The sequence below is a fragment of the Balaenoptera musculus genome, chromosome 4, assembly GCF_009873245.2.
Source record: "Balaenoptera musculus isolate JJ_BM4_2016_0621 chromosome 4, mBalMus1.pri.v3, whole genome shotgun sequence".
In the NCBI taxonomy this organism is placed as follows: Eukaryota; Metazoa; Chordata; class Mammalia; order Artiodactyla; family Balaenopteridae; genus Balaenoptera; species Balaenoptera musculus.
In genome coordinates this window covers 31358224-31384157 of record NC_045788.1, presented here as the reverse complement: position 1 = coordinate 31384157, position 25934 = coordinate 31358224, and the positions used below count along the sequence as shown (strand labels likewise).

The 25934-nt window shown below is 40.8% G+C and overlaps 1 protein-coding gene across 2 annotated transcripts in view; it reads right to left on the bottom strand.

The window, feature by feature from the left end:
- Window positions 1–25934, bottom strand: part of MED12L (mediator complex subunit 12L) — a 319598-nt gene that overhangs the window by 223965 nt on the left and 69699 nt on the right. Inside the window, exons 10-16 of one of the 2 annotated variants that reach the window (XM_036851029.1) lie at window positions 25326–25425; window positions 24870–25006; window positions 9747–9878; window positions 7022–7148; window positions 3547–3761; window positions 2134–2238; window positions 1112–1288 (exon numbers count right to left, since the gene is read on the bottom strand). In XM_036851029.1, coding sequence (XP_036706924.1) covers window positions 1112–1288; window positions 2134–2238; window positions 3547–3761; window positions 7022–7148; window positions 9747–9878; window positions 24870–25006; window positions 25326–25425 — 993 coding nt within the window. Of the gene's footprint in view, window positions 1–1111; window positions 1289–2133; window positions 2239–3546; window positions 3762–7021; window positions 7149–9746; window positions 9879–23851; window positions 24211–24869; window positions 25007–25325; window positions 25426–25934 lie in introns of those variants that run through there. The other variant, XM_036851030.1, reaches the window with a different exon arrangement.

The following is a 25934-nucleotide window of genomic DNA, read 5'->3' as shown; positions in this document are numbered from 1 at the left end:
AAATTGTGGCTACTTTTGATATAGCCCCAGGCATAGAAAAATTAACAAGGGGTTCTCAATTGTAACAAGAAAAAATTATATGGGTGTAGTGATTTTGAAAGTCATTTCGGAGAGTGTTCAAAAATAACCAAAAAATAAACAAATTTAAGAAAACATTTAGCCTAGAGATCAAAACTCCTCAAAGATATCCAGGAAATAACAGAATATTTACCTCACAATTACATTTTTTGTTAAAATAATAATAGTCTTCAATGAAAAAAGAAAAAATGACTCACTGAAATTACACTTAAAATAAAATTCCAGGGAAAAAGATAGTGAACCTAAGAATTAAAAAAAAAAAAAAAAATTCACAAATTTTGGCCCAATTTTCCCTACAAATATCAAAAAACTAATCTTGTTTCCCTTCAGAATAAAGCATATCACTTGTTATGACTCAAACACTAAATTTCCTGGCAACTATTTTCCATATGCTATCCAGTTCTTAAAGTCAACAGGTCAAAATCCAAGTCCATCTCATACACAACCTCTTCTATGAAGCCATAACCGATTTCTCAACCAGATGCTCTCCCCCCTTCCAATATTTATTCTTTGAGAGTCGAAGAGACGCAGGAATGTCAAACGGTTCACCTTCCAGTGGACACTTGGGTTTTTACTTAATTACTGCACTTATTTTGGTGCTTGTCATTTTATAGACATTTGTCTCCCTCCTATCTTATTCATCTTTCCTGTGCCCAAAAATTTTAACTCATCTGTATAATACCAAAAGTACCTACCACAATACAGTGCACATAGAAGCTACTCAGTAAATGAGTTTCAAATTGAAGTAGGAAAACGCATTCAGACATCATTTGCAGTGACTCAGAAGCTCTTAATAAAAGGACATTAACATAGAAAATTCTGTTAAATCTAGCCAGCCAGTAGTAGTATCACACCACTAACTTGGACTACATGAGCACATAAGCTACATGACGAGAATCAATAACAAAAGAAGTAGTGAAGGCAAAAACTCACCTGCTATCGTACGTAGTACTCAGGCAAGCAGTTGAATAATCAATGGTCAATGACCCTGCAGTGAAATAATCAGGTAGCCAACTGACAAGCTGTAACTTACCAGAGGTATGGGAAAATGGGTTGCATACTGCAGATGTCGTAGGAGGTCATAATTAGATGGAAAAATTAACTCCCTTGGTTTTTCTCTCTTCGACAGCTTCTCACCGTTAACTGACATTCTTCTGCCCAGGGAAGGGTTAGCATTCTCACAGGACTCTCCAGGCATGGGAGAAAAAATCTAAGTCATGTAAAACAAATGTTGGAGATTGTAAATGAAAGAGAGCAAAACCAAAACACAGAACTTCAAGCCCACAAGACACTCACACCATATCCTTTCCTTATTTAACCAATGAGCAAAATAATAAACTGTGTTAATTTGCACAAGTTTCATATTCAGATCTTTAGCATCATCCCCCATTCTGAAGATGAGACAATGACAACCACACACGTAAGAAGTGTGCACAGCTACATTTCCTGGAGGACCAGAGATAAAATCAGACTTATAGGTAAGTGTTTTCCTCATAGGGCTACATTTCCTAGAAAAACATATACCCAGAAATAATTCACTAATAAAGCTCATGAACAACAGATATAAAGGTTTTAGTCTGTACCCCAACCAACATGTGTTTTCATAAAGAGTTAGTTACACATTGAGATCCCTGAGGAAGAACACGTTGTAATTATACCGAGATAAAGCAGAAGAATGTATAACAAGTCCAGAGCCAGGAAAGCTGTTATTGAGAAGCTGAACACACATTCAGCCAATCAACATGGGCTGTCCTGATGAAACGACATTCGTGTATTCCTGAGATAACGATCTCTAAATGAACAAAGGAGTCACAGTCAACCAGGAGGATGGGAGTATTAGAATGGACAAAAGGAGGCAAGGCAGCCAAAACTAAGGATGAGCTGAAATGAGATGACTAACTGAGGCCTCGGGTGCAATGCAAGAGGATGACATTCACATCACAAGTACACAGTTCATTCCAATACACAGGGCAAGGGGCAGAAGGACGGAGACAGCTGGGGCAGAGGTGGGGAGGAGCGGTTAATGGCCAATAAGAATTTGAAGGTTGAACCTACTGGAAATTCCGAACCAAAGTCAGTTTTAAAGTCACTCTTGTCTACTTCATCAAAAATATTAGTAGTTCCTGAGTCAATCCCCATATGCGCCATAATAGTCTGTTCCTAATAATTGTCAGAGAAAGAAAGTCACATTGTAAATTTCGTAGTTCATAAAGAAGCTGGAGCTAAAACATGACAGTGACATTTTAAACCATCTTATGTCCCTTTTCCCCCTAGTGTCTTTTTTTCTCAATAAAAAGAAAAGGAAGTTAAGACACCCATTGCTTTACAAAGTCACATTATTTGTCCTCATGATGAAAAAGATTTAACTTCTGTGATATTTTAAGGGAAAAAGTACACAAACTTCCTAATTAAAAACAAACTGGCCATAATTTCCTTCTTGGGGGTATTCCCCCTAGTCACACGCTCACCAACTTGCCTTAGTAAGAAAAATCTAAGAGTATATTTAAGATAATAAGATACCTTGATGTCCAAAAATAGAAAAGAAAAAAACAGAAACATAGAAAAAGCATAAACAGGTAAAGTAACTTTATTTTTTACTCTTTTTAAATTCTACTGTGGACAAATTTAGAAACAAAAGTATTTACATTAAAAAAATAATTTTTAAAACTCTTAAGAGTACAAACTACAAATTCAGGTGTGCAATTTTAATGGCAGGTTTTTAAATTACAAGGATAGCCACTATTTTAAAAATATCATCATAATATATGCTTAAACTCTCGCAGAACCAATATGAGGCTTTATTTTTAAAAAACTGTCACAATCTCTCACCATTTTCTACTATTTCCCATCACCAACTTCATGTTTTTTGCCTTGAAAATTTCCATAAGTATCTGGAACAATGTCCAAAATACAAGAAATGGGCAGAAAATTATAAAATCATACTCACAGTATAAAGTAATTTGTTAAAAAGAGCAATTCTGCAACATTTGAGAGAGATTAAATTTTTAATTAATTGAAATGAAAATACGATGTGTTATGACTAAAACGTACGTATAGAAGAGTGATATAAGTAATGAATGATACATTGGAGAAAAGCTGCTCCTTAGAATGAAAACAGACAGGATGTTAGGGCCAAAACAAGTCCAATTTTGAGGCTCAACATTAAAGGAAAACTGGAGATCAGAAATACGTAAAACTGGAAGAATATAATTCCAATCCAATGAAAAATGGGATAGCCTGTCAAATCTTTTCATTACTAGTTTTAGCATATCCAAAAGAAAATTCTAGGAGATATAAACTACAGTCCGAATTGTGTGTGTGCGAGTGAGAAGCAGAGATAAATGAGCTCTGAAACAAGAGAGTACAACTGGAAACGATCACCTCTCCACCACCGCATAATCCCTCTGAAAGCGGTTCCCCAGCAGAGTTTGGTTTCTGGGGGGTGGGGCACCCCTCCCAGGGCCATACCTCCATTTTCACGTCATGGTCCTTTGGATAGTTCTCGTCTGCATTTTCTCCTGCTGGCGACCGGGGCCGAGTGGAGGCGGTGATGGACAGGTCTCCTCGAGAGATGAGGGTGCACATGTAGGCGTCATGGGAGAAGACATCGTGCCGGATGAACTCACAGAAGAGCAGCACCAGGTTCACAAATTCCACCTTCTCACATTCACTGTTTGGATCCGCTGTAAAGAAACAAATTCAACCAAGAATCAGTTTCCTCAACTGGGTAGGAAAACAAAACAAAACAAAACAAAACAATGACTAATCTTAATATTTTCACTACTTTGTATTTTTTTTAACAAAATAAGGGATTTATTGGAAAATTATGAGCCTCTAGCTTTTTGCACAGAACTGGCACACCAGGTTTTTTGGTTTTTTGTTATGTTTTAAATTTTTATATTTTGTTTTAACATCTTTATTGGAGTATAATCGCTTCACATTGTTGTGTTAGTTGCTGCTGTATAACAGAGCATCAGCTATACATATCCCTATATCCCCTCCCTCTTGAACCTCCCTCCCACCCTCCCTAACCCACCCCTCTAGGTGGTCACAAAGCATCGAGCTGATCTCCCTGTGCTATGCGGCTGCTTCCCACTAGCTATCTAGTTGACATTTGGTAGTATATACGTCCATGCCACTCTCTCACTTCATCCCAGCTTACACTTCCCCCTCCCCGTGTCCTCAAGTCCATTCTCTATGTCTACGTCTTTATTCCTGTCCTGCCCCTAGGTTCTTCAGAACCATTTTGTTTTTTAAGATTCCATATATATGTGTTAGCATACGGTATTTGTTTTTCTCTTTCTGACTTACATCACTCTGTATGACAGACTCTAGGTCCATCCACCTCACTACAAATAACTCAATTTCGTTTCTTTTTATGGCTGAGTAATATTCCATTGTATACGTGTGCCGCATCTTCTTTATCCATTCATCTCTTGATGGACACTTAGGTTGCTTCCGTGTCCTGGCTATTGTAAATAGTGCTGCAGTGAACATTGTGGTACATGACTCTTTTTGAATTATGGTTTTCTCAGGGTATATGCCCAGTAGTGGGATTGCTGGGTCATATGGTAGTTCTGTTTTTAGTTTTTTAAGGAACCTCCATACTGTTCTCCGTAGTGGCTGTATCAATTTACATTCCCACCAGCAGTGCAAGAGGGTTCCCTTTTCTCCACACCCTCTCCAGCATTTACTGTTTGTAGATTTTTTGATGATGGCCATTCTGACCGGAGTGAGATGATACCTCATTGTAGTTTTGATTTGCATTTCTCTAATGATTAGTGATGTGGAGCATCCTTTCATGGGTTTGGTGGCAATCTGTATATCTTCTTTGGAGAAATGTCTATTTAGAAATGTCTATTTCTGCCCATTTTTGGATTGGGTTGTTTGTTTCTTTGATATTGAGCTGCATGAGCTGCTTGTATAATTGGGGGATTAATCCTTTGTCAGTTGCTTCATTTGCAAATATTTTCTCCCATTCTGAGGGTTGTCTGTTCGTCTTGTTTATGGTTTCCTTTGCTGTGGCACACCAGTTTTGATTGTCCCACTGTAACTGAAAACTATCGATAGTATCCAGTGTTCTAAGCACCATTTCTAGATTAAAGGTAGTGGTCCCTGGCAAATGAATGATGATTTAAGTAATCATGCAAACACACAAAATTTCAGGTAAGAAAAAAAAAAGCAGGGCTAGACTGCTTTCCTCTGGTTTTACTATTATAACTGCTCATGATTCGTGACTCACGACTGTTTGTTCTACTTAGAGTGTATCCGTGTTTTGGGGGAGAGTGGTTTGCACTTTTTCAAAGGAGACTTCACAATAGAACCATAATTCAGATGGTATTGGAAAAAACTAGTGAGTGGGATCCACTGAAAAGAAAAAGGGACAATGGAATAAAAAGGGTCCCAAGATGGAGCTGTGCCATCTTTTTAAATTCATAGCCAGTCTATTTCACTCACATTATGACTTTTAATATCGCAGCTATAAAACTCTGTGTCTGCACCTTTGAGAGAAGGTTAAAAAATGACTAAAGTACTGAGACTAAACCTACCAAGCTCAGTCCCTGGTACCATCACATTCACAAACACCAATAAAGACAACAGCTGGGTCCAGGGAATACTACACTCAGTGCCCTAAACCGTAAGCCTAAATGTATGCTCTCGCCCATCTCCAAAGCCAGTGATGAGCAAGCTTGATTCAGAGAAGCAGAAGAGCTTTCTCTGACAGAGCAGTAAGTGGGATCCAGAGCAAGCAAGGCATAGGAGGAGGAAGTTCTTCCCAAACTTCTTTGGTAACAGGAATGGGGACACGATGAGGGGAGCGAAGGGCAAATGTCTGTCTCCCCCAGGACACAAGGTAAGTCAGAGCTGCTGACTTCCATCCCTGACAACGTATTTTCTCCTCTCCAGAATCTCTCCTGTCCTTTCGTTTCTCTGCTGCCTTCTCCAGGCTTCATCACTGCTCCCTACATTCCGACCACCAGCTTGGCTGGGGCTCTTGTTCTCCCTCTAGCCTAGAAGAGCCACCAAGTAACTAAAAGAACCTCACCCCCAGGTGTCACTCAACCCTAAACGAGGCCCTCCTCAGAGGAATAGGAAGCAGTACTGTTTCTTGCTGCTTTACCTCTTTCTTCTCCACAGATGGCTCCCTTCTCTACCTTCCACTCTTTTCTCTCCTGTCTATCATTTGTCACTTTTTGCCATTTTTCCGTTTTTCCATCACCATCTATCCTGAGACCCTCCCTGCTGTCCTTTGTCAGATGAAAACCTCAGAATAAGGTCAAGCCCACTTAGCTCACACAAATGATTTCTTTAAAGTTTCCACCTACAGTATGAACCCACTGGGTGGTTGTTTATTCCCCAAATCCCCCTCTCCCCACCAACAATGGAATAAAGACACAAAAAGAATATGATAGGACATGAACATCCAAGAGAGTGCAGGCAAGCAGCCAACCATCTTTACAAACTAGTTCCTTGTATCAGAGACCTGCTTATAAGGTACTTTTGTTTTATTTTTTCCCCCTTTTAATGTCAGAAGTTAGAAAATCAGGAATTTAGAAAACAGTGCAAAAAGAGAAAGTTCATAATCACAATATATATATAATAAACATCACAGGACCTTAGCTCCTCTCTTTTGGTAAGAAAGATCTAGAAAGGGAAAATTAGTCCACCAAACACAAGGGAATGAGCTGACTTACTGTTTTAACTATAAAACTCTGGAAATTTTTAAGTCTTTCAAGATTGCCTGATTCTAAAATAGCATAAAAGTCTCCACTGAAAATAGGCTACAAAATTTTGCGTGGTGAAATATGCATTATATTCAGTACAAAGAACTTTTGATAAGATTACAGATAAGGGAAGGGGGAGGGTTTTCTCCCCTTTCTGATCAATTCCAAAAAAGGTCAATCCCCTTATCTAAGATCTAAAAGCAAAGAGCTTTACTTACACAACGAGGGGGCCTGTGTATCTAAAAACCTTAGCAGAACATTCTGGAAAACAGGCAAACTAGATCCAGCAAGAGAGGCTGAAGAAATGGACTCCTTCTCATCTAAGACCTCTGATTCACCACATCTCTAAGATTAAAAATAAACAAGCAAAGTTAATTATAGAGGACAAGTTTGAAATGTGTTAGTTTTTTATTAACATTTATGTTCTTGGATAAAACAGGCAAAATTAATTGAGATTTCTGTATTTATTTGAGGGCCATGCATCATAAGTGAATATAATTTCTAAAAGTTGAGGGAAACTGCCCCCGAACAATTCAAATGATTTCAAAGAACCCCTGTGAAAAATATTATTCATGTGAATTATATACTCTGCACAGCACAGTATGAATATCCATTGAATGTGTAATATAGTACAATAAACTACTCATTACCCCTATGCAAAACTGCTAAAAATAATTTGAGGTTGTCTTCATTTTTAAATAGTTCATGTTTAATGGTATTCCCTCCGAGAAATATTTGGGCATGCATTATTGCGTTTGATTCTTTTGTGTTTGTTTTTGTCAAGCAGTGAATTTACGAGTATGGTGGGGAAGTGTGGTATCAAATGAGAAAACTAACAGTATTCTTCTAATAAGATTCTTTCACTCATCACACTTCACCAAGAAGCTCTCTCAGAACCTCCTGGAATCTCCACAGTTCATGAAACACATTGAGAGAAGCTGTTTAACTTCTACATTCTTAAGGTCAGGACTTGTTGGAAGACTGGTAAAGAAACAGTTTAGAAGCAATCAGAACCTCATTTTCTATTCTTTTTTGATATCCCTCTGATTCTTCCCATTTTCATTATCTATTTTAATATTATTATATTTAGATATGATTTATTCAATCCATCCTCTCTTTATAAAGGTCAAATTTTGAAAACTGATTAATAGAAATCAATTATTTTAAACATTTCGGAGAGAATACATTTTTAGCTATGAATACATTTACACTTATTAAAATTACTGTCATCTATATGTGAACCTCTTCTGAGTGTGTGTGTGTGTGTGTGTGTGTGCGCGCGTAAGTGTGAGTGTGCGTGTGTGAATGTGAGTGTGTGTGTGTGTGCGTGCGTGTGTGTGTGTGTGTGAGTGGTGGGGGTGTGGGCAGTGTTCTGGGATACACAAGCGGGGAGGGGAAGACACAATAAAAACAATCCAGAAGGAGCAATGAAATTTGAGGAATTCAACTTTACTGAAGTTTAATCATTGCAATTCGCTGTAGAATATATTCTATTCATAAAGACGTAGGAAAAAAGCAATGAAACGCTTTTCCTAATTTGGCCATTGTAAAAGGGGCCATGTGGTTTACACCTTAGCGTCAATATCCTTAAGCCCCAATTTCAACAGACATGGCCTTTTGTATTTGGTGAACAGTGCTTTTCCCAACAGAAGGAGATGTCTATGAAAATATTCTTCCTATTTCATTTTTTAATACTGTCATAGGAAGCAGGTGTATTATCAGTAACACAACGCTGAACAGGATGAGCAAGGCCCCTGTTGTCAAGCTTACTCTCACAGGCATTAAATAAGGAGGCAATAAGAGGGCACCAGGCATTAAATGAGAAGCCAGGGAGGAAAGTGAAACAGAGCCGCCTGAGAAAGAGGGGCCGAGGGGTGGGTGCCGTTAACTGTACATCAGGTGGGGACGGAGGAGCTTCCTGAGGAGGTGGTACATGTTGAGCCAGGAATGCTAGACAGGAAGCGACACCTCCGGAAACGGGAACGGCCGTGTAAGGAGGGGGGGACGGAGCGTGCCACCCGGGAGGAACAGCAAGAGCAAAGGCCCCAAGAGAAACACGGGTGTGGTGTGTGGGCGGACAAGGAAGACCAGCGCAGCTGGGGCTGTGGGTCACCCCGCGGAGGGAGGTCCGGGAGGAGGTGGCAAGGGCAGGTGCGGGGCTCCCGTGAGGCTCTGTGGGTCACGGGCAGGAACCGCTGGGAGTTTCAGGAAGGGGACAATGTGATCTGTGTCCATGTTGAAAAGGCGTCTCTGGCTGCTGGGTGGAGGATGGTGGGGAACACGGGAGGGAGGGAGGGAGGGAGACACTAGGCAGGAGGCCCTGCGGTCACAGCTGTCCAGGGGAGAGGTGACAGCCTGGTCAGATCACACACCTGCCTTCTCCAGAGCTGCCCCCGCCAGGCCCCCCGCAGGCAGAAAGGAAGGCTCACTTGGAAGCTTTCCTTCAACAAAGCTAATGCGGATGAGGTTAGCTTTGCTTGTTCCCTTCTAATCTACTCCGGAGGCTTTAATTGCTCTCTCCGGGGCCAGAACACCATCTCAAAAACGAATACAAATTGGCGTCTGTAACCTCACAGTCAGGACTGCCTCAAGAAAGTGTTTCTAGATCCACTACACGTGCGTACATATACACAAATGTATATAATACCAAGTGTACAGACATCTATGTATGTGTGTGTGTGTGTGCCTTAACCTCTCAAAGGGAGATTTCCACTGTAAATCAGATATTGAAGTTTTATTTGAAAGTAGCCCAGAATATAAAGTACTGGCTTCATCGACTTAGAAGGATCCTACTATGGAGTTCTTATGTGAATTTGTATAGTCTTCCTTTTCCCTTCAAAAGGGAATAAAAAAAAAGCATAATGAGAGTAAGAAACAGAATCCTGCCCTAAGCAGTATTTTTAAAACAACGGCATCGACAAGGAGAAGGAAAACCCAACCTACCTCTGCCTCGATTTCCGCTTGCCTCTTCTCCAAGAGCTTTGCCACAGCCATGGCCCTGTGCTTGCCTGATCGCTTACAGCTCACGGCCCATTCGCACAGCAGTGTCACCACGGCTTCATCGCTGGGGGCAGCCTGACGACCAACAGAAATGGGTACCAGCCATGTCACCTGATGCACGAGACGCAGCATACACAAGCCACAGAATATCTGAGGTTTGAAGCTTTCTTCTTATATTGTTTTACATTTGTTTTAGAAAGTGTCCCCAAATCTATTTTAGCTGAGGTATAAAGAGTAAAACGTCAGTCATCAGGAAGGAAACCACTTAACTTAGAACAGCTGAGTCTGGGACAATCCCAAGAAAATTAAGAGTTTCCTTGTGTCTGCTTTCACTTACACAGGGTCATCATAAGCCAGCCCCATCAAACCTCCAGAGCTCAGTTTCAAAGGAAACAGAAAAGGAAACCGACCACTTGAACGTCAAGGACAGCTGTTACAAAGCCCAGGTACTTCACTCCACCGCTGAGCCCCCTGGGTCCTCACTCACCGCCTCAGTCAACACATAATCCTAACAAGCCAGGCTAGCGGGTCTCCCAGTCCAAGGAGGAATTGGAAGGAACAAACGGGAGGGCAGGCCGGGATGCTGATCAAAACTCACGGCCTTAGAAACGACAAGCGTGAAGAGTAACAGCCAGGCATAGAAAGGAACAAGAGTTACGAGCAGACCCAGTTAACAGAGGACGGTGGTAGCCTGGGTAGAGCTCAGCACTGCCACCAGAACCATCAGCTGTAGCTGCCGTGGCCTAGAGATGGGTACCACGGACTGAGGACCAGAAGAGTCAGAGAAAGGCCACAGGGACCCAAGTGACAGGAACTGCGGGGGGAGGGGGGGTGTAAGTAAGCAGGGGAATCGTCCCTCCATACAATCGCACCTTTCCCTGTAGAGGCGCTATGCCAAACACTGAACACCAGCTGCTCGTTTTTAACATCTGCCCCGTTGTATAAACACTATGCCAAAAGAACCAGACAATCACAGTACTGGCATTTATATGCTATGTGAGACGCTCTTAACTTTTTAGAATCCATAAGCTCAATTAAGATTATGATAGCTAGGGGCACACTCTCAGCAAAAATATACATATACACACAGGTACTTTAGCACAACACTTCAGAAGCTTTGAGGACTCTGAGAAGACACCCAAGAATCCCTGATCAGCTTTCAGATACCAGCAGACAATTCAGATCATGAAAATCAGTTTATTCCAAGATTTTTACCCATCCTACCCTAAGTTCGGTTAAACACATGCTGACTTAAAGAAATGGTATCTGGGGCAGGTATCTCAAAAGGAGCTCTGAGTCTCTTAATTTAAAACAAGAGAAATAGTTCAATTACAATGTATAAAGGTTGAACATAACATTTAAAAAAGAAAGCAAACTGGGAGGAATTCCTGCCTGGATTCAATCCAATCCTGGGAAAAGCAAAAAATATAAAAGTCAGTGCAGTGAAGCGCCGCATGCTTAGATTTAGAATATTAAAGAGAAGAAAAGGATTTATTTTAAAAATACTGCCATCAGTTTTTAATAAATTCATCAGTCAGTAATGTGCATTACATCTACATTTACAAAGTTCTTTTCCCTCTGCATCATCAAACAAAATGAAAATGTGCTACAGAAGAATAATTGAGTCACCCAACGTAAGTAATAAGCTCTGCTTGACCTAGAAATGCATAGAGAAAATTATATAAAGGAAAAGACTTCTTTTTAACACATCCAGATATTGACCACTGGTTTGGGGCAGAAATGTGCTAGAAAACAAGTCTTGGGAAAGAGAGAATTCACTTTCAGAAACACTTATTAAGCACCCAGGATATGCCAGGCATTGAGGAAATAAAAATTTTAAAGATCTGGCCCTTGTTCTCAAAAAGTTCACCCTCTAGAGGGAAAAGCAGAAAAAGGCAACTAATCATAAAGCAACAAGCTGTTCTGAAGGTGTGGGGAGGAAAGTGACTTAAGTCAAGGCCCCGGCACCTTCCACATCTCATAGGCAATGAGATGTGCCGGCTTACAGACATCTGAGATACGAACTTGAAGACACACGGGCCTGCAGTCTACCCACTGCAGTTGTGGCCTCAATATGTAATTATTAGGAATTAAGTGAATTAAGAACATCAGGGGGAAACGCTGCTAAAAGACTGAGTTATAAAATATAAAATTTTAATTATGCCCATAAACAGTTATACATTTCAAAATCTATTTTCAATCAATAAGTATTTTCCAATCCTGGCCAGATTCCAAAAGTGCAAAGCCCACTCCTTTCTGAATATCAAACAGCCTGCCAAATGAGGACAGTCTTTCCTGAGGATACTGGAGTGGTGGGGAGGGAAGAACTGGCAGGCTCAGTGCTGATTTTAAAAGAAGCAGTAAGCTATTACAAAAGAAGTTTTATGACTAACTTCTCAGAAGATCATACTGGAAAATCAGGTGATACTATACCAACTTCAAGGCAAGCTATTTCTGCAATATAAATAATTACATATTTATATACTTGAGTCATAAGGCATTTCATTCTTCTTTACTCCTGAAAAATTGTTACAACATAAATTTTTAAAATTTAGCATTGCTCTCTGAGGTAACTTCCCATTCAAACATCCCTTTCCCCCCTATTTACTACAAAATTTTGGTTCATATTTTAAGTGGTTTTACCAAGAGGTCTTTTCTAGATTCCACTAATTATCAAAAATGAGGAGAGGCCTCTGCTTACTTCACTCTAAACACCAGCTCCAGGGTACACCCCATCAGGCACGTCCAAGAGGCATACAGACAGACAACCACGCAAAGATGCCTCATACCCACCACCCAGAGCCTTGCCACTGCTCTGCTCTAGATAATTTTTAGAAAATTATTAGAGGATGGCTTCCATTTGTCTGCCAGATGCTACCTTACAAATTAATTCGAATAACTGTCAAAAGGACATCATGACTTCAAATATGGAAGTTGAAACGCGTTCTCATCCTGTAAACAGATGTCTAAAAATATTAAACTCCCTTTCTTTAAGGCAACCAATAACTGTAGAGTGGAATTTAATAAATATTATTTTAAAACAAAATAACTTCAAGGCAAAAATTTGAGGTAATTTAGCAGCTCAAGATATGAACTAAATATAGGCCCCTGCCTTCCACGAGATGGCAATAAAGTGGGACAGACATACATGTATGTAAATAATTTGGACGCATAAAAAAAGAAAACGAAAATTATCGCAGAAAGCCAACAACATTTAACAGGAGCAGAGAGAGAGGACTGAAGGGAATTATTAGATGCTTCTTTTAGAAGGTGGCTTTCAAGAAAAATTTGAGGAATGAGTTAAATTTCAAAACTGAGATGCACAGGGAATTCCCTGGCGGTCCAGTGGTTAGGACTCAGTGCTTTCACTTCCGGGGCTTGGGTTCAAATTCTGGTTGGGGAACTAAGATCCCACAAGCAGCCAGAAAAAAAAAAAAAAAAAAAAAGAGAGAGAGAGAGAGATACGGGAGAAAAACATGGAATTAAACTAACAAACAAACAAACAAAAACTGGGATGAACAAAAGGAGAAATAGGTATATGGTAGGCAGAATAATCTCCCTCCCCCACCCCAAAGATGTGCACATCTTCATCTCAGGACCTGTGAATATGTTACTGTAAATGACAAAAGGGGACTGTGCAGTAGTTGTGATTGAGACAAGGGTCTTGAGAAGAGGCGATTACCCTGCATTATTTGGGTGGGTCCAATGTAATCACAGGGGAGCTTGTAAGGGAAAGGGAAGGCAGGAGAGTCAGGGGAAGACATGCGACGACGGAATCAGGAGTCAGAGGCAGGGAGAGATTTGCAGATGCCACGCTGATGACTTTGAAGATGGAGCAAGGGGACACAAGCTAAGGAATGCAGGTGATCTCTAGAAGCTGGAAATGCAAGGAAACAAATTCTCCCCTAGAGCCTGCAGAAGGAACGCAGCCCAACTGACCCTTTGATTAGAGCCCAAAGATCATAACCTCCAGAATCATAAGAGAATAAATCTGTGCTGTTTTAAGCCACTAAATTTCTGATAACTTGTTACAGCAGCAATAGGAAATTAATTCGAAGAAGTTTTAAACAAACACACAAAAAGTAGTGTTGAGGTTCAAGGAATTATAGGGGCAGAAGACTGCTGTTTAAATGGCAAATATAGGAAGGCTACAATACAATATTAAAAATCTAGGGAAAAAAGTTTAATGGTAACTCACAGAAGAAGAGTACCACGAACCAGGTAGTAGCCTCATTAATACATTTACTTATTAATTCATCAATAAATATGTATTGCCACCAGGCCTTCTTCTAGGCATTAGATATAAACAGTCTCATGTATTACTTTATAGGAATAAAAGTTGATATTTCCCTTTTGGATGAAATGCCTACCATATAACAAGAGTCTTTAAAATGTTCCCATTATTTGCTTCAAGAATTCAATCTCTGAGACTATAGCTCAAGGAAATTATCTTAAAGTAAAATGATATGAGTCCTCTAGGCATCAGTGAAGCATGACACCAAGATACTGCCCCCCTCCCAGCTCCCCAGACTGACAAAGTTTCCCTCTGAAATTTTAAAGAGTCACCTAAAGGATCAAATCAGAGAAAACCAGGTGACCTTACAGGGAGAGAAAGATCCACACAGATGATTCACAGGCCAGAGAATCTGTCTTCAGGAGTGGAACCATGGAAATTTTTGTGATGGTGGTTTTGTTTTCATTTCTATTTTTCTGCAGGCAAAGAGCAATATTTCAATATCTAATTAAAGATGCATAAATAGGAGAGGCAGATAAGACAGGCTTGTAACGGAACACAGGAGAGGGGAAGTCAGAGGTGCACGATTACCAGCAAAGCTCAAATCCTCCCAAGAAGAGAAGTTCTCAGACCTCAGACAAGGTCTGCTCTCTGTCCGCCCACCATTCTTCCCTTCTTCCGGGAACAGCACCCTTACTTCTTCTGGGGGTACTACTCCTCCTCCTGCCCCAAGTGGTTCAAGGAGGGGGTTACTAATTGTAACCCCATCCTCTCAGCTTCAATGCGACATTCTGGAGTTGGGCCTTTGATGGGCAGTGAAGACTTTAGGCAATTCTTTGAACACAAGAAAAAAAAAAAAATCACTCTATCAGGTACTCATTACATGCACTGCTCTCTGCTCAGTCTTGTAAAATATTTTGGATGATAAAGAGACTAGCCCTGACCAAATGAAATTGTCTGTTTCTATTCTGATCAAATATCGATTTTCAGAACAGGTTTTCTGCAATATACATTGCTTGTTCTAGTCATTACTAAAGTCTTAGCACTTTTAACTGGCCAAAGCAGACAAAACAAAAAATGGAAAGTATCAATACTTGACCTTAAATGTAAACCTTTCAGTCGCCTCTAATGAAAATTTAAAATAAAAAATAACTTGGTATGGGCTTAATCACTCTCAAAATCACTAACAAAGATAACGATGGCAAATTTTCAGGCGCTAGTAACAAAGAGAATGAACATTTATTATTGAGTGCTTACTCAGTTTACAGTCAGACACTAAGATGTGTTTCCAGAATTATTTCTTTCAATCTTCACTACCTATGAGCTAGTTATTATGATTATCTCATTTTACAAATAAGGAAACCAAGGCATAGAGGTGTTAAATAACTTGCCCAAGATCACTCAACTAATTAATGGAACTCTTGCCACAAGATAAATCTTGGGAAATGAACTAAATAAGTAGAGCTACACTGTGTTCAGAGAACCTGGAAGGTGATCTTGACCCTCCCCCAGGGTACATGATGGCCCCGAGCTTCTCTTTGCTCTTCCGCCTCTACTCTGGGTGCTCAGAGCATCAAAGTACTCTGCTCCCTTGTGCAATAATATTTATTTCCATGTAATATGCATCTTTCACAACATAGCTTCATGGCTACTGGCTTTAAATATCCATTAGGAAAGGGAAACACACCTCTCAACTATTAAAGAAAAGTACTTCATCTTCCCAAACACTACAAGCCAGAGTTGGAGTCTTCATGGGCAGCAACAGACAGCTTTTCATACTGGTACTTTGACAGATAGTAAGAAGTTGTTGAAAATACACAGCATGCACCCCCCCCCCCCAGCCTCTAACTACACACAGGCAAATGGGATACACAAGAACAGGAGAGAGACAGAGAGCCATGACACCTAAAGTTAAGGTCACAGAAAAAGCACCAAACTAGGGGGTCAAGAATGTGGGGTTGGGCTTCCCTGGTGGCACAGTGGTTAAGAATCCGCCTGCCAATGCAGGACATGGGTTCGAGCCCTGGTCGGGGAAGATCCCACACGCCACGGAACAACAAAGCCCGTGCACCGCAACTACTGAGCCTGCGCTCTAGAGCCCGCGAGCCACAACTACTGAGCCCTCGTGTTGCAACTACTGAAGCCTGCACACCTAGAGCCCGTGCTCCACAACAAGAGAAGCCACCGCAATGAGAAGCCCGCGCACCGCAATGAAGAGTAGCCCCCGCTCGCCTCAACTAGAGAAAGCCCACGCGCAGCAACGAATACCCAACGCAACCATAAATAAATAAATTTAAAAAAAAAAAGAATGTGGGGTCTAGCCCTGACAGAAATTAAAATGTAATCATGGCAATAATAATATTAACAACTGTAAATTTTCAACCAGAGTGATAGCAGTAGTAATAAGTGAAAATATTTACTGAGCAGATACTGGGTGTTTTACATACATCATCTCTAATCTCAACAACAAACTTTAAGGAGGTGCTGCAATTCCCATTTTACAGGTGAGAAAACTGAGGTTCAGAATTTAAGTAAGATGGCCCAGGGCACAGAGGTCCAAAGTAGCAGGACCGGGACACCTAATGTTTTCTGTTGTTCCCATGATGGGTGAATCAAGATCAGCGGCAGCACAAGGAGAATCATGATTGCATGGAAACCTCCCAAGGGGCTCACATGCACCCCAGGAAGCCTGCCTCCCAGCCCACTCCAACCAACCACTGCTCCCCGCTGCTCTGGCCCTGACTTGTACCTCTCTAGGGATGAGCCAGACCTCTAATCTAATTGACATGCAGAAAATGAAACCACAGGAGTGAATTACCAAAGATTTCATTCCTCCTCTGACACTTGCTAGATCAGATGCTTGTACAAGGCAGGGATCTGTCTTTTCCATGGTTTTCTTTTCAGTATCTACCACAGTACCTGGCACATAGTAGATTCAATAGGTATCATTAATCAAAGAGTAAAAGCAATAATACAGTGTTACATGAAACCAAAGGTAAAAACAAGGTGGATGGTAGGGGGGAGGGGGGATGGGATTTACGATTTGTTCCCCTCCCCTGACACACACATGCACTTACTTAATATGGAAAAACAGGGGACTTCCCTGGTGGCGCAGTGGTTAAGAGTCCACCTGCCAAAGCAGGGGACACGGGTTTGAGCCCTGGTCTGGGAAGATCCCACATGCCGCGGAGCAACTAAGCCCGTGTGCCACAACTACTGAACCTGCGCTCTAGAGCCTGTGAGCCACAACTACTGACCCCGCGTGTCACAACTACTGAAGCCCACACACCTAGAGCCCGTGCTCTGCAACAAGAGAAGCCACCGCAATGAGAAGCCTGCGCACCACAACGAAGAGTAGCCCCCGCTCGCCGCAACTAGAGAAAGCCCGCACACAGCAACAAAGACCCAACGCAGCCAAAGATAGATAAATAAATAAATAAATAAATAAACTTATCATTTAAAAAAAGGAAAAATAACTGATTTAATCTAACAGCTGATTAAGTATAAAACACTAGAAACGTTCCCATTCCTAACTTAATGAGTCAAGGATGCTGGCCACAAAACCATTATTTAGCATCATTCTGAAAGACTGAGCCAATGGAAAGAAACATAAATACTTGAACGGATATGGCAAGATTACTACAGTGTGCCTAAAATTCTCCTCCCAGCAACCCAAAGAATTGAAAAACATCATGACTAGAAGAAAACAGACAACTAAAAAGTGATGAAAATACTAAGTAGTCATGAAAAAAACAAAAACAAAAAACCCCTGCAGAATATTTTGCAGGAAGCAATCCCATTTATGTCCCCCAACCTAGTTGTTAAGTGTTCACATACAAGTACATAAATGCCCAGGAAAGTACACAAAGGATATGGACCAAAATGCACGGTGGTTACTGCTTGTGTATATAATGAGTGTTTGTTATACGGTCTGCCCTGCTCTAATGCTTTCACAACAATCCTATGATTGTTGAGCAAACTGAGGCCAAAGGTGAAATAACTTGTTAAATGTCTCAAAGATACTAGGTCACAGACCTAAGAGTCAAATCTAAGCTATCTGCCTCCACAGCGGGGACGCATGCCAAAATGCCCCCCCTTCTGGGCAGAAGGGTGGGACAGGGAGACCAAGTTGTGGGCTGAAAGGGACTTCTTGATATCAAAAATGTATTCATGTACTAGGTGTATAGAAATCACAAGAAGAGTGTTCGCTTCAGCAGCATATATATACATATATATATATACGTATATATATATATGTATATGTATAGCTGATTCACTTCGTTATAAAGCAGAAACTAACACACCATTGTAAACCAATTATACTCCAATAAAGATGTTTAAAAAAAAAAAAAAAAGAAATCACAAGAAGAAATAATTTCTATAATGAAAACAAGTGAGAGAGGATGGATGGACCCAAAATTCAAAAATCAGTAAGATCCTTCAATTACCAGCACTGTCACCTGGCCTCACGAACGTGGGACCCACCCATAGTGGCAAAATACTAAAATCATTATTAACTCCGTTGCAAATCATCATCATTAATGGTGCCACCTACATCTATAATAAAGATACTCCAAATGCAAAGAAAGATTCTCATCATGAGGGGGATGTGTTATATTTTTCTTTCCTAGGAGAGGGCAGGCACAAACTGTTTAAATAGATTAAGTCCAATTCATTTCTTATTCAATCACTCAATAACCTAATGATCTCTAGAAAGTAACCACAGGTCTATTCTTTAACAAACAAAGAAGGAAAAATAATTGGCAACTACACCTGAGAAGCAGGTTTCCTTCAGAAATTTAGAAGGTACTTGGTTAGGTTGTTTGCTATTTTAAAATAAGAAATTTCTTAATATACATTATAAAACAGTACCATAAAAGGGATGGGGAAAAAATCAATGACTCGTTACTGTAAGCAACAGCAAACAAAAAGGACTTGAGACCAGATACTGAATAAAGCTCTTCAATAGCTTTTTAATCTGAGACTAAAAGGACATGTTTACAAATGTAATTAATCACTCTTAAACAAAATGGTCATATCTGGACAAAAACATTATTCATATTACAGCACCAATAAATAATATGGGATAATACATAGAGCAGTGATATTAGCAAGTCACATGGTTTGCAAACTGAAGCACATTATGGAGATCTGGATGAATTTCAAGAAGTGCATAAGGTAAAAATTGGTCTGAACTGCTAATAGAGCGTAAGTCTGTTGTACACAGTCAGGAACAGTATTTCTAACAGTCAGAATCACCATATAAGGCAATAAGCCTAATAAGATTATTAACCACACACTCAGAAGATTTATTATTTAAATATAAGTATGCATTCATTTTTTAAAAATCTTTATACATATGAATGCTTCCATGTGTCCATTTCCAAAAGATATTTGAGACAGCTGATTTTTGATGAGGGAAAGGGCAGTTTCCTGGTCTCACAACCTTAGAATCACTGTTGCTAGTCTTTAGGTCTTGTGACATCTGAGAAGCAAAACATACACCATGAAAGCAAAAAAGACTTCCCTTTTTTTTTCTCTTTAATGCAGCAGTTAAAAATAGTACAACTCCAAGTTCTGAGAAGGCAGGAGGAAGATAAGAAAATGAAAACAATTTCTGAGTATTTAAATCAACTGTCATTAATTTGCCCTCTGCCAAAAAATTAATTTGCTATCCCTCAGTTAAATCATAAACATTTAAATAATAATACGAATAAAGAAAATAGTTTTGAGAAATACATAACTGCATGATAACAGCAGTCATTTACGAGATGAATTAGAATCACGAAGTAAATCTCTCCAAGTCCATGAAAGGTGCCATGTCTCTCAAACTGAAAATAATTAAAACACTAGACTTAATTTCCAAAAGTCATCACTGCATGGTACAATAAACTTTACTGCTTTCCTCTTGCGACGAATGAAAGAAATATACAGATGAGAATAAGGGAAACATAAATTTCTAAAACATGGTGCTAGGTTCAGATCACTTGACATCCAAAGTTGCCCAGCCAAGAACAGAACAATTGGCATTTACTAGGCGTTTACCATATGCCACCATATGAAGCGGATTCTATTAGTAAGGTCATCGTACAGAGAGAATGACACTGAGGGTGGTAAGTAACCAGTCTGGGGCCCCATCCAGCTACTCTACAACAGAGCTAGGATCCAAATCCAGGTTTGAACTGGCCTCAAGGTTGTGATATCCTACAAAGGCCAGATTTCTCAACTTGAAGACTTTCTAAGGTAAATACTACATTAAAATTGCCACGCTTTTAAAAATCAGTTAGAGGTTATTACTGCAAATCAGTATGCCCATATCAATGTGGAAACGGTTCACGGCAATTATAAAGGTTCTTCCCTCCTTTTTCCAAAATTACATCTGACACTTGTTTGTTCAGCTACAGGTACCTAAAATAAAATGACTTTTTAAAGCAGCAGCACAAGAAATAGAATGTACTGGTCAAGAATGTTGTTCTGGAACCATTTAGGACTCCAATCCCTATTCGCCCACCAAAGAGTCGGGTATGAGCTTAGGCTATTTACTCAACCTCTCTAAGCCTTGATTTCCTCATCTGTAAAATAGAAGAATAAAAAAAAAATTTTTTTAAACATGTGTCTCATCAGCCATGGAAAATTTCTTACAACAGGGCCTGGCGGCAAAGAAGTACTCAAGAAAAGGCTGAAGAAGGAAAAAAAACACACATCCAAACCAAGAGGCCCAGCCCCATCTAAACGGATTCATTACTGGCCCTCCTCAATAACAGCAAAGTCTAGTGTGTCTGGACACACCACTTTCTCCCGCAGCTATATTAATATAACTGCCCTTGTACTAATAGATGTGGTTTAAGAAGGAAGGAAACAGTAACTGTAAAAGATGAGCAAGGCTTCCTTTGGGTGTCCAGTAGGAAAATGGGTAACTTCTGAGGCACAGTAAGCTCTGGCTGGGCCATGATCAGCACTAACAATAACTGTTGTAACACTTCAGCACACGGCACCTTAACGGGAAGCCATACGTCTGTGTTTTCCTAGTTCGCTTGACTTTTGCCTCATCTGACCCTCCTATCTTGAGTCCCGGTTTTAAAAAGTGACTTTTTCTTAAACAACATTAAAAAAAACAACAAAACCCTAAGCATTGAAACGAGCATGATCTCTCTGACAACATGGTACTCAGTCACCTCACCAGGGTGAGCCAATCCCGTCCAACTGCTTCCCCACTGAGGGCAGAGCCTCTGTGAAAATCCGAGAACGTAAAAAGCCTGATAGATCCAGGCTGTGCTTTATGGATTAGCAGACTGTGCAACGGGTGGAGTTGTGTGTGTGTGTGTCTTTCTGTCTGTCTCTGTCTCTCTCTCTCTGTCTCTGTCTCTCTCTTTCTCCACGGAAGTCCCAAGGGATCATATTCCTTCCATCTCTCTTTCACGGTCTCCCTAAATCCATCAGTCAGGAAGGACAGCAGCTAGTGTTTACTGAGTACCCGTTTACAAGCTATAAATATTGAAATGTTTCATCCATATGGTTGCGTGCCATTTTCCCATCATCAGCAGACAGAAGGCCCATTTTACAAATGAAGAAACTGAGACTCGTCAAGCTAAGTGAACTGTCCGTGACGGCACCAAATACACGCACTAACCTGCTGACTCGCCAGCGGAGAGCTCCCCTGTCAGCCGCCCTCCCACCGGCACCTGCAAGTACCTCTTGTGCGTCTGAACCTGAGCCACCGGTAAAAGCCACATACTGACTAGATCTCACCACTGCCCTCACCCCGAGCCTTCCCGGCCAAATCTTTCAGAGGGGTTGCTGCTTCCCTGTTCATGGTCCCAGCAGCCTTTTTATGAGCACCCAAAAAACCAATTAAACACCTCCCAAGGGCTTGCTGGGCCTCGGCGCGGTGCTGGAGGCGGGTGGCGTGCCGCTGAGCAGGAGGAAAAGTGCCCTGGGCCTGTGGAGCCCTCGGCTCACAGGAAGAGACACGGAACAAGCACAGCCCATGACAGAAAAGACACGGAGCTTCTGCCTTGTGGGTAGAATCCTGCAGCCACACTGATGCGGAGCTGGCCCGGACCAGAGCTGAAAGGAGGCCTGTTCTGGACTCTCCATTCAAAAACACCCATGTGAACTCATCACACCTGTCCAGGGAGCACTTGGCGAATAGCCTAGGCATAAAATAAATACAAACAATAAATCCATAGGTCTGGATTTAACAGCAGGGGAAGAGGAAATGCACATCTGCCGCTGTTCCGACCAGCTTTGGCCAGTGCAGCTGGTTTGGCCTTGTCATTACTCAGGAGAAAGTCTGCTTCCTCGGGCACCACACAGAGAAGGGAAAAGGCCTCCTTTTGACTCTCCCTTCTGTCCATGTCCTCAGGGCACCCCAAGACGCAGCTGCAGCTGCTTCTCCCCCCACGCCCGACACAAACGAGGGGAGAAGCCAAGCGGAAGGAAGTGGTCTGGGGGCTCTGGAAGTTGAAGGGGGCACCTCCCAACCCTGCTGCTCAGAGGTGAGGTCAGCAACGCAACCCCTGCCTGTGGGTCACACGTGACAGACTCAGGCAGGGCTCGGAATCAGGAGGTCCTCACGGCGCCCACAGTAAGCCCTTCACGTGGGTATCGGGCTCCTCCACCTCTAGCACGCAGAGCAGAAGTGGTTCTAAGACACTGAACAGGAAGCTACCTGAGTCAGTGTTGCATAAAACACGTAGCAGGAGCTGGAAAGCAACCGGCAGCTGAGCAAACACGGCGCACAAGACATACGGCTTGGCCGGTAGAGTGGTTTAAGATTGGGAGAGTTTACATACAGATCCCCACATCCAGGTTCTCCCGAAACACGGGATGATCAGGCAACAGTGGGTCTACAAAACCAAGCAGAAGCCGAGGTAGGCTGCCCTGTTCAGAAAGGACAGCCCCTTTCCCGGTCACCTGGGCCCCACCCTCTCGGTGTCCCGTACACAGCAGTACACCACATCTCACGCTATACTGAATGGAAAGCCACGTAGCGCAAATCTAGAATAAGTAAACAGTATTAGGGATTTTGGTAAAACTCCCACCAGGGAACCATGCTGTCTTGACTCAACACTAGGGCAGAGAGCTCAGCGATGCAAAAGGACACCTTGAATTTCAGGTATCCCTGCTGTCCCTCCAGATAGCTCACCTCTATGTATTAAAAAAAACCTTAGTACTGTTGAGGCCTTTTATCTAGGAAAAAGTCTTTATTACAAATAGAGAGACTTAAAGGTCTCTGTCCCAGAAGGACACAGCAACACTCTAACCTGCGTCAGTAAGCAGAGAATCAGGTAGACTTATCATCAGTGTGCTCTACAGAGATACTGAGGCATCTCTACTGAGACTCACTCACAAGGAGTTAGAAAACACACTCGGTCTGTACCTCACTCTCAACATCCTGACCTACTACTTGGCATCAACGGTCTTGAACCTTATCTTTGAGATGCAAGGTGCTGACTTAGAAATTATTTTAAAAAGAAGAATAGCCTGGAACAAATTCACATCAGGTTCACATGAAGGTAGGATAAGGCAAGGTTTTTGGTTGTTGTTTTATCTCTTCTTTCCACCTATGCGTTCTCAAAGGCGAGTATGAAAATCAAAGATATTTATAATCAGTTAACTATACAGTGTTCCTTCATACAGCACAGGGAAATATAGCCATTATTTTGTAATAACTTTAAATAGAGTATAATGTATAAAAATATTGAATCACTATACTGTACACCTGAATCTAATATTGTAAATCAACTATACTTCAAACAACTAAGTTAAATTAAGTGTTCCTTCAAGATGGGTACCATGTGTTAAAACTTACCTCTGCATTCCTCATGCCTCCACAACTTGGATATACCATACATGCTTTCCATTGTAAAAGGAAGAGAAAATTTTTATTTCTCCCAAAATAAGGTTGAGAAAACATTATTGAAAATTCTGTCTTAATAGAGCAGTTCAATAATGAGACGCTGCTAGGAAAGCATAAAATAAAAATTGTCTGTGATGCTTAATTTTATGTGTCAACTTGGCTAGGCTATGGTTCCCAGTTTTCTGGGCAAACTCCAGTCTAGATGGTACTGTGAAGGTTTTTTTTTTATAAAACGTGAATAACGTTTAAATCAGTAAACTCTGAGTAAAGCAGATTATCCTCCATAATGTGGGTGGGCCTCATCCAATCAGTTGAAGGCCTTAAGAGAAAAAAAAAAAAAAGAAAGAAAAGGTTCCCTGGGTCTCCAGCCTACTGGTCTACCCTGCACATTTCAGACTTGCCAACCCCTACAATCACGTGAGCCAATTCCTTAAAATAAATAAACTTCTCCCTTGTTTTCATATAGTATATATATATATATATATATATATATATATATATATATAAAAATATAATTTTTCCCCCTATTGGTTCTGTTTCTCTGGAGAATCCTGTCTAAATACATTGTCTACAGATTTTTCAAAGACCGGGACCACAAGGGTTCATTCACTGCTCTCTGACACGCTAAATATTAGAACACATTCCCCTTAAATTAAAACCAAACCATTATATAAAGTCCAATCACTAGATGAAGGATATTCTGCTAAAACTAAAATGATGGGGAGTGATGATCAAAGGGCTAAGAAAAATCTTTTCAACCAACATACTTAGATAGACCAGCCCAGCGGACAGTTCATTTTAATAATGGTGGGTTACTGTAGTCCAACAATAGAATGATTTCAGGGTGTGGACGCCTTCATAAGATATTACACTTCACAGAAAAGGCTTTGCCAGAATTTAGTGAATAAAAAAGAAGAAAATATGCTGAGAAAATAAAAGGTGAAAAGAAGAAAAGAAATATTAACTCTACCTCTTGGTTATCTTTGTTTTGGTTTGCCCAGAAAATCTTATGATAAAGTGTCTCCATTGAATTGCTGGAATCAGTTCGGTCAAAAGAGTGTCGATCCAACACCTCCAACGTGTGCAAAACCCGACTAATGGTCACCCCTAGGTGCAGAAATTAAGCATGCAGTTAAGAAGGGCCAAACAAAGCCAGAATAGCATAGTACAAAGTCATCATTATGTGGGACAAAGGGAATTTTAAGACATTATCATTCTCAGCATAAAAGAATTGCCAACAAAATCAAACCTGACATTCTAGACAGCCAGGACCTAAAGGGCATAGGCTGAAGAACGTCCTCAAAATGCACTAGGGGGCTAAGTCCAAAAGCATCCTTATTCAGAAGGAGGACTGATTTACAAGAATCAGAAACACGGCACAAAGTCCAGCGTTCCAAAGCACTCCTTCTTCTGTTGTGTTCTGTACCTGCTGTTGACTCTTGGCACTTGTCAAAAGACCACCGAACTTCCACTGCACGGCCTCTTTGTTTTATCTGCTGTTCTACCTCATAAATCCTTGCCCGAACCTGAAAGAGAATCACTTCTAATTAACTTGCGCTTGGAAAGCCACAATGGCTGTCTAAATCATGTCAGGTTTTTCCACACGAGCAGAACATCCTCCAGTGAGCTATAATCTCGATTGCATTGTAGGAAATTCAGCCTGCTGCCCAAGAAGTGCCTTTTAAAACTTACAAGTGCTGATTCAATGCCAGTTTTCAATAATAAATACTCACAAAAATAAATGCTTGCCAAAAAAATCTTTACAAGTGAAATACTTTCAGGACATCAGACAGAAAGGTAAACGTTCTAAAATATCATCTTTGGGCCATTCTTCTGTGTATGAAAGCAACTAGCCACGCTTTATTAATTTAAGAAAACTGCTTGGTTTTTAAAAAAAAAAAACAAAAAAAACAGAGCTCTTGTTCTAAATATTTGTCATGGTCCTGTGGTTCAAGTTTCTTCAGTCTTTGAACCAAATAACCCAGCACTAATAAAAACATATAATAGTTACTAAATATCCAGACTCCTAACTCTA